Source organism: Aptenodytes forsteri, unplaced genomic scaffold (genome assembly GCF_000699145.1).
Source record: "Aptenodytes forsteri isolate BGI_AS27 unplaced genomic scaffold, ASM69914v1 Scaffold361, whole genome shotgun sequence".
Taxonomy (NCBI): domain Eukaryota; kingdom Metazoa; phylum Chordata; class Aves; order Sphenisciformes; family Spheniscidae; genus Aptenodytes; species Aptenodytes forsteri.
The window spans coordinates 64,807-74,265 of record NW_008796212.1 but is presented as its reverse complement, the minus strand read 5'-3'; the positions used below and the strand labels follow the sequence as shown (position 1 = coordinate 74,265).

General features: G+C 60.0%; 1 protein-coding gene across 1 annotated transcript in view; it reads right to left on the bottom strand.

Annotated features, from left to right (window-relative positions):
• The window catches only part of NKAIN1 (Na+/K+ transporting ATPase interacting 1), a 43,228-nt gene extending 34,034 nt beyond the window's left edge, over positions 1–9,194 (bottom strand). The window contains exon 1 of the mRNA XM_009288310.1: positions 9,141–9,194. Coding sequence (XP_009286585.1) covers positions 9,141–9,194 — 54 coding nt within the window. The remainder of the gene's footprint in view (positions 1–9,140) is intronic.
• Positions 9,195–9,459: the final 265 nt, after the last annotated feature.

Below are 9,459 nucleotides of genomic sequence, written 5' to 3'. Positions count from 1 at the left end.
TGGACGGGGCTCTGAGCAACCTGATCTAGTTGAAGCTGTCCCTGCCCACGGCAGGGGGGCTGGACTAGATGACCTTTAGAGGTCCCTTCCAACCCAAACTATTCTATGATTCTATGATTCTATGATTCTATGACTCCAAGCATCCTCCACTCCCACCCCAAGCATCCTCCATGCTCACCCCAAGCACTCTCCACTCTCACCCCGAGCATCCTCCTCTCCCCTGAGACATTTCCCAGCTGGGGCTTTGTACCTGGGTATCCCTGCGGGATGGCACGAGCGTGCCCGGGGGATGAGGTGCCAGGCAGAGACACACCACTCCAGCACCAGCATGACGCGTCCTGCAACCCCCCCAGCCCCAAACTCGGACAGTCTCTGAGGCAGAGCCGGGCCACCCCCAGCCCTTTGGCTCCCCAGATCCCTTCCACCAAAGGTCTTCACGTTTTCCCTCCCCAGCAGGAGACCAAAGGAAGCAAACCCACGCCACCCCGGCTCCTCTCCGGCTCCCCAGTGCCACGGTCTCGGTGTCCCCAGGACACGGGCTCTGGCCTGCACACCTGTGGTGGGAAAGGGCTGCACTATCGATCCGGTTATGGGAAGAGACCAGAGCGACCCAGAGTGCTAATTAGCCCTAATCAAGGTGATTAGCCTGAGAGCCAAGCAGCAGGCCAGCCCTGAGTTTACTCCCTGCCCTGCCTCTGGTTGTGTCCCCTGCGTGTGACAGCGCAGCTGCGACCCCAGGCCAGGCACGGTGGCCGTGTCCTCTGCTTAGATGACACCCAGTCTGCGCAGTGAGGATGACGAGGGTGCCGGGACACAGCCAGGCCACGAGCCCGACAGCTCAGCCAGCACCGGTGGCTTTGCAGTGCCATTGTTGTCACCGCCAGCCCCTGGGGTGCCCGAGGGGTGCTCAGCGCCGGGGGCTGCACTGCGCTGCAGCGTCGCCTCCCCCAGCATCCTCCCAAGGGGACGGGTCCCCACTGCCGGGTCAGAGCCAGGATGCGGCACCGCTCGTGCGCGGTGACCAACTTGCACACGTGCGTGTGACGAAGGGCTGCGTGGGAAGTCCTCTGTTTGGGTGATTCCCGAACAGTCCCTGCCATGGGCTGCAAACAGCCCCCGGCCCAGCTCGAGGGTCCCGCTGGCCCCGGGGGGATGCAGCCGGATTCGCCGCAGCTCCCCAAATACTTGTGCTTTCTCGCACGCTTTTGGGCATCCAAGTAGCTCTGGCATTTACCTCTCCAAACCCATCCCACACCCTCCTGCATCCTTTCCTCAAAGCTCCTGCTTCCTAAACACCCCCTCAGCGTTGCTGGGATGTGCCGAGCCCCCCAAGACCTGTGCCGAGCCCCCCGACTCCCTGCGGGCTCCCAGCAGCCGATCCCTGATGGGGAAGGGAGGGCTGAGGGTGCTGGGGAGGATTTTTTGGGGGGAAATAGCCCCTGGAAAGCTCTGTGCCCCCATGGCTCGATCCCTGTCTGGGGACTACAGGGATGAGATGTTTGCCTAGGGAGGGGTCCGGGCCTGATCTTAGAACCATTAAGGTTGGAAAAGACCTCTAAGATCATCGAGTCCAGCCGGCTCCCAGCAGCCGATCCCTGATGGGGAAGGTGGAAACATCACCCCAACACGGGTCCCTGCAGCACCTCTCGCCCTGGCACAGGGGCAACTGGCTGTAAAAATCACCATTAAATAATAAGGCAAAACGTGCCGGTGTACGACCCCCATCGGGGCGGGGCGGGAGGGATGGCTGGGGCAGAGGCCGCATCCTGCCCCGCCGCTCCCATCTGGGTGCAGGCGAAGCAGCACTTGGGCAATTGGTTTTTTTCTCCCCCAAATCTCCTTCTGCCGCAGAGCAAAAACCAAAGACGGGTGAAATTTCCCAGCCAAGCACATGGGAGCCGTTATTAATCTTATTAATAAAACACTCGGGGTTTAATGTCCTGTTTAAATACGACCAGGGCTGCTCTCTGCCAACTTTGCCTTTCCAGTTTTCCAGGCCGTTACGTACATATTTTGAAAATTGAAATAAATAGCTGCTTTCAAATGGGGGGAAGAAAAAAAAGACACCAAGGGGCCCATCCTGAGCCCCTCTGCCCCTCCGAGCATTCCCCCGCGCTTCGGGCAGGATAGTTTCTCCCCACGCAATCCCCAACACTCCACCACTTCCAGCCAAAAACCGCCCCCCGAAGGCCCCGGCGGCGCCCCCCCCCGCCCCCCCGGCGGGCGCGGCCGGGCCCCCCCCCCCCCCCCCCCCCCCGCCGGTCTGAAGCCGCCCGCCCGCCTGCAGCTCGGCTTGGCCAGGCGCCACAGCGATCAATACGTAATAACCTGCATCTCGCCGGCTGGCGCTGGAGGAGCTGTTAAGACGCGTGGCCAGCGCTGCCGGGAACGTTAGGGTTTTGTGGGTCTTTCATCCCTGCCATGTGCTCCTGGCCATTTTCTCCCCTTTCTATAAGGATATCCCCTTTCCATAAGGATATCCCCCCAAGCCTCGGTACCCAGCGACGGCTGCAGCACCCCAAGGGGTCCCCAGCCCCGCGGAGGGAGGCGATGCCGGCAGAACCCCGCTCCCCGGGGTGATGTGCAACGGCTGCCAGGTTACAGAGCCCTTTTCCAGCCCCAGAGCATCGGTGCAAGGCTGGGAGGATGCTGGGACCCCGGTGCCTGCACCCAGCACCCTCCCGACAGCCACAACCCACCGCCGTATCGACGTTTGTGGGTGAAGCAGGATCAGTGCAGGGCTGGCAGCGCCGCGGGCTCAGCGCCAGCTCTGGGTCCCAGAAAGGGATGTGGGATTCCCATCAGGAACTGAATTTCTCCGCGATGAGTTTTGAACCATCTGAGCCCTGAATCCTTCTCCCTGCTCAATTATTCAGCCCCTCCAGGTCCTCCCTGTGCTTTCTCTCCGGAGAAACCGGGGGGAGAGGAGCCCATAGCTCCACTGCAGGAGGAAAAAGTGGTGGGAGCCATTGGTGCCTACGGGCTGGGGGAAGGCATCCCCCGGGGCTCTGAATCTGCAAACAAATAAAGCCACGAGGAGCTCGGCTGAGATATTCATCGATCCACAAGCAGCAAGTTCCCGCAGCAAAACCAACCGGTTTGCTGCCGATACACAACCCAGGGCGCTCGGCACCTCCCAAACGCAGCCACTTGTCACCGGCGTGGAGACGTCCCTGCAGTCCCCCGCATCCCCCAGGGATGCACGGAGCCGGCTGCCGGCACTGAGCCCAGGGCAAGCGTTGGCCAAAGGCAGCCGGGAAAAGCCGTGACACCTGGAGGTAATTTCTTGCTGACCCAGGGCAAGCGTTGGCCAAAGGCAGACGGGAAAAGCCGTCGCACCTGGAGGTAATTTCTTGCTGCGGTTAATCCCCTTCGTGCCTAAAAAGTCTCTTTTCTCCCCCAAAAATGCTCCCTTTGCCTTATTTCTCCCGCATTAAGGTCTGTTGGTACCAGGAATCTCTTCTTCCTCCCCGTCTTCTCTCGGACCGGCCACAGAGACTGAGCTTCTCAAGAGGCCGCTTTGCCGCATCTTCCAACCTCAGATCTCTCCTCCGATCCCCTCCCGGTGTCTTGGCGATGTATTTTGGGATGGGAGACCCGGCTGCCCCATGGGCTGGCAGGGATGCGGTACCGGGGGGCCCGTCCCCGACCCGCCCTGTGCCAGGCGATGCTCGCCACCTTCCCATCGGTCCGCACGTTTTCTCCGGCGATGATTTTATTCCTGCTCTCCTTTCTATTACTGAAATGAGCATCATTGATTTTTTATAGCGCTAATTTTTTTCCTAACAGAAAGCCACCTGGGATCAAATCAAATTGCTTATCGGCATCTAAACACTATTATGGCAGCTCAGTCCCTTTCAGCAGCCAAACTTGTGAGCTCAATAAGAAACAAGATCAAGTTTGGCTGGACGAGACTCATTTTCCCAGACATCAATTAGGCCACCAGCTTTTCAGGCTTTGCTGATCACACTGTGCATCAACCTTTCCTTCCCGTGCTCTCACAGCTTCGATGTTGGGCCAGGCTGTTTTCTGGCTCATCCTCTTTATTTTCTCTACAACCCAGCCCTCCGAGACATTTATTTTCCAGTCCCCATTGCTCCCAGCTCTGTTACCAACTGGCATGTATGATTTAGAGAGTTCTTCAACCGGTCTCGTTAATACTCTTGGGTGCACATTAGCTGGTCCTGCAAATTTAGACGTACTGCACTTTAATCGTGGTTTTAATTGCGAGCTGTAACGCTCTGCCTTCCCAAATGCGCACCAATAAACCTTTATAGCAGCCTGTCAAGCAAAGCTCTGCCTGTGAATAATGCGGATGCACCGGAGGATGTGCACGTCCACGCGGAGGTCTCACCAGGCTGGGATGCTTCTCCACGGCCACCCGCACCCGCGGTCCCTCCTGTGGCTCTTGGGGTGGTCACCCGGGGAGGTGACAAGGTGCGCTGGGGTTTTTCATGCCTCTAACACAGGCAGTTCCCACCTCGGTGCTGTTTCTGGATCCTCGGTGCTGCCCATCCCCGGAGTATCCCCATCCCTCCACGCCAGCACCCACTGCCCCGCAGCATCCCCAGGCACGGAGGCATCACTGCACCCATCGTGTCCCATCCCGCGGAGGTGGGGTGCGGGGGAACGAGGGGCTCGCCATCCCTGATGCCTCTGTCAGCCCCCCATTTCCATGGCAACCATGCAAATGTGAAAGCTTTCCATAATCATTAGGGAGCGGAGCCGAGCAGTATAAACAGTGACTGCGGTAGATTACATGCCTATTATGAACAGTCGCGCCTTCTGAGCGCTGGTAATTATATCTAATTGTGCATTTAATTGTGTAATTGAAAACCCCCATCCAGAGTTCAGCCCGGGCTCCTTTCCCCCTTCCCCGGCGGTGGGAAGGTGGCCGGGGGCAGCTCTGGCCCCGCTGTCCTCGTGCCGTCCCCGCGCCAGGGATCGGGCACGATGGGAACCGTGCGAGGACAAAAGATGCCGGCAGATGTCACGGACGGCTGACTCTCACCGGTGCCGGAGCTGGAGGGTTGGTGGCCAAAACCAGGCAAATGAGGGCAGGAGGGGTGATGGGGATGGCAGGGGATGGCAGGACCATGAAGCCCCTGAGGGAGCAGCGGGGTCCCACTGGGGAAGGGGATGTCACCTAGGGCTGGTGGGTGTTGAGGGATGCAGGGGATGGGACCATCCACTCCCTTCGCCCATCCTTCGTTAAGCCGACCCCACTAACTCCTTCTCCAGGCTCGGCGATGGGAAGTCGCATCCCGGAGGCTCTTGGTGCCCCGTGCGAATGCCATGGCTTGGTAGGCAGGATGGGATGGACCCACGGCCCCTCTCCCTGCACCCCAACCCTGGGGAGGCTGCAGGAGGAAGGATGCCAGTGCCGGCACGGCGTGGCACAGCGCGGCATGGCACCGCACGCCGCCAGCCCGGCAGGCTCCAGCAGGCTCAGCCGGGCGGGAGGTGCCAACTGAGCTTTGCTTTTCCAGCCAATTAAAGGAGAAGGAGAGAAACAAAGAAGGAAATGAAATCCCAGTTCAGAGCGATGCCGAGCTCCGCCAGGCGGAGGTGGGACCGCTGGGCACCTCCTGTCCCCACCCGGCTCCAGGGCTGGAGCTGCATCCCACCCCTTGACGAGCCCCACGCCACAGGGGGAGGCAATGGGGTCACCACTTTGGGATAGAGAAGGAGCCCGCTCGAGCAAGCCTGCCCCACAGCCGGTGCCTGAGCATGGCCCCAGTCCCGCAGGGTACAGAGTAGGACGGCCAAGGGGCGCTTGACAGCAGCCAGCCGGATCCAGCCAGACCTCAGCGTCCAGCAGTCCACATCCTGATATCCCATATCACTGCTTCTGAGGTTGGGTACACCCCCCTAAAGCAGCACGGCTGTCCTGATCTGCAACCGACACCACTAGGCTTCAGAGTTAACAAGAGTCATGGCTTGCGGCTCTCACACCCCCGCGCCCATGCTGGCAGTGGCGAGTGGGGCAGTATCAGCTCCAGGTTCATTTTCCATCCAACCACCTCAGCAGCTCTCACCTTCACATAATGAAAAGATAAATCCTCCCGACAACAATGGGCATCCCAGAGAAAGGTTTACTAAGCCACCGCAAAACCCCTCAGCCAGTTATTCATCTCCCAGATGATGCGGAGGACCAGCAAAAACCTGAGAGTTTTTGATTTCATCCCACCTCATCAGCATAAATATCTCCTGGCAGCCCCTCTTGAGGTGCGGCAGGGCCAGTGGGTGTCTGGCAACTGGATCCCTGGGTTTTTTCCGGAGAAAAACATAAATGGAGGCCAAATCTGGCAGGTGCTGCTTGTCCCCTGGGAACGGAGACACCCAGCGCTTGCAGCATCGCCTCGCCGAGCGGTGGAGAAGGAGCCTATAGGATATTTGGATGCTCCAAAGCTGCTGCCCGGGCTCCCTGCCATGCCACGGCCCAAAAACCAGTTTCTCAAACTGGTTCAGGCGCAACCGCTGCCCCGAGGTCTGGGCTGCGCGGGGTGGAGCAGGCAGGGCTCTGCCTGCACCAGGCAGGGCGTGTTGCCTCTCCTACCAGGACCTGCCTTCTCCCACCTCAGCATGGGGGACCTTGCACGTGGACCTTGTGCCCAGTGGGTGCCAGCAGCACACCGGCACCCTGCAGCCACGGAACATCCTCTGCCACCACGAGCCTCCCCCATGTCTGGGGGGGGGACAGACAAGGGACCAGGGGTGCATCCCCCAGCGACCAGGTTGCAAATACTGGGGAAACCAGCGGGGACGTGAGAAGGTGCCCGTGGGGTCACAGCAGCACCTGGGGAGCTGCGGGAAGGTGCCTGCGGGAAGGTGGCCCGGCAGCGAGGACCAGATGGAGATGGTGGCCTCACCCCGGGGCAGGCTGACCCCCGCTGCTTCGTTTAAGGGAAACTGAGGCACGGGCTAGCCAGTGATGAGGTTTGGCAAGCGTGCTTAGCAGGCTCGCTGTTGGCACAAGCTGACCCCACAGCAATGGGGCACGGCTTCCCAGGCAGCCCCAGCACACACCAGTCCAACCCCACCCCAGTGGCTGGGGGCACTGGGAGCATGGCTGTCCACCCCCATAGTGCAGTGGGTCCAGGACAGGCATCGGGGCTACCTGGACCAGGGGACACGAGCCCCGTGGTGCCGTCTCCATGTCAGGGGTGGCACAGAGCAGCCGAAGAGGAGGAGAGGCGCAGAGCTGGGGTCAGGCATCATCCCCACTCCCCATCATCCCCTCCCAAACCTCAGCACCGCCTGGTCTGCCCGCCCCGGCCACGCCACCTCGGGGATGAATATTGGCCTCGGTTACCCAAGGGGACACCCTGATGGCACCCACCACCTCCCCCGCCTCGGGGCTGGCTCAGCCCAGGGCTCCATGTGAGCACCCAGACCCCCCCACCCCAGTGCAGGGCACCCAGCAGCACCTTTTCCCCATGGGGCTGGTGGGTGCCACTGCTGTGGGATGGGGTGCTGCGGGGGAACATCTCCCCACGGCCGGCGGGATGCAAACTGCTGCCTCCGGAGCTGGGAATGAGCTTGGGAAAGCATCCTGGAGGCTAGGAGGGGATGAGTTGGGGTACGGGGTGAGCCTGGGGTGGAAAGGCCACCGGTAAGAGACAATTCCAGAGCCAAGCCTTTGGGGATGCCAGCAGCACCAGGACGCACAGGGCATCAGGAAAGCCTGACCCCAATCTGCAGCACAAAGTTTCTCTGGGTGCGAGCAGGAGCTGCTCTCCCAGCCCAGGAGCTCACACCGATTCAGTTCTTCCCCTAAAATAAATAGATTAAAATCTCTCGGATCTGGGATATCTCAGGGAATAAATGCCAACAAACCTGTTTGGGAGCTGAGTGGTAAAAAAAAAAAAAGTGACCGAAAGCCAGGAAACTCCCACACACCTGGAAAACACCCGTCAGATTTATCCTGAACAAGGGGGAAGGTGAGCAAAGCGCAGAGCAAGACTTTACAGACCGAATCAGGGGGACATTTGGGGACACAAGAGGCCATTCCCGCTGGGAAGGGCAGGACTTCAGCCCACCGCGGCTCTGCTCCCCGGGGTCGAGGACCGGCTTCGAAGCTTCCCGTGTTCCCCCAGGAAAGCCGGGTCCTCCCATCCATCCAAAAGTGGGGACCCCTCCCCGCTCACTGCCTTCCAAAGGATGGAGAATGAACAAGAGCAACGCCAGGAAGAAAGTGCCCGTCAGCAGGATGCCACCATCATCTCCAGAGCGGATCTGGAGCCCGTTTCCATCGCTGCCTCCATCCACCCCATCACCCCCTCCCAGTCCCTGGGGACACCATGGGCTGACCGCCACGCGTTTTGGCAATCTCCCCCTCGTTTTCCTCGCCACGATGAGCCCCGGCATGGCCACGGAGGCAAGTTGTAGAATGCTGATTCTCCGTTAACGAACCACCCGGCCGGGATAATTAATCGCAACCTCCTCGGTGCTGGTTTTAGCAGAAACCCCCCTGAATACCCCGCACGGTCCCTTCGCCTGCCCCTCTGTCAGCAGCCTGATGAAGATTGATTTGCGGGCGGTGGCAAGCACGGCACCTAATTATTACAAAGACCGACAATCCTATTAAAATTAAACCTCTCCCTTCTCTGCCCCAACATCGCAGCGTCCCCTGGCCGTGGGCAGACGGGTCCCGCTCAAAAGCAGGAGAGTTTACAAAGTGCTGGCAGTGGCTCCAAGTTTCCCTCTTGCCCCGACTCGGGGGACCAGCACCCCAAGAAACATCCTTGGAGCCACCAGGATGGGACACCACCGGCGGGAGCAAACTCGGAGGAAAGAGATTGCAGTTGGAAACAAAGCTCACACCTGCTGGAGACGCATCCCCAGGCGCTGACAGCACAGGGAACTGGTTCGCATCCATCTCCCCAGCCGCAACTCCAGCCAGCGCTGGGCTGAGGCAGGGGACGAGGGTGGCATTTCGTCCTCCTTGATTATTATTTTTTCTTTTTCTTTTTCTTTTTTTTTTTTTTTTTTTTTTTTTTTTTGGTGGCAGTGAAGCATCCCCAAGCTGGTCCCACAGCAAGGTCACCGCCGAGACGGAGTGGGTAACGGTGACAGCCAACATTTCGCACAAAGCACAACCCGGCATGCTGATGAGCGCAGACGGCCCCTCGCCTTACCAGCTGCAGGCAGCAGAATCCGACCAGCGTACATCTCCCATTGCATCTCCCCATGGTTTCCCAGCCGGAGCCTCGGATTTCCCCCACCGTGGCCTCGCGTCGCCGTCCTCCAGCTCCTCACCAGCCTCCCCTTCGCCAGCAGAGCCGCCACCCGCGGAGCATCAGGGGGGCACCAGCAACATGTCCCGCTCTCCAGCCTCCGGCCAGCCCCAGTACTTTCTTCACAGCAGCCCTGCCGTCTCCCGCATCCTGCCAGGTTAGCACAGAGGCAGGCTGGGCTCAGACAGGGGCATCGCCCCCCTTCTCCGCCTTCCCCCCC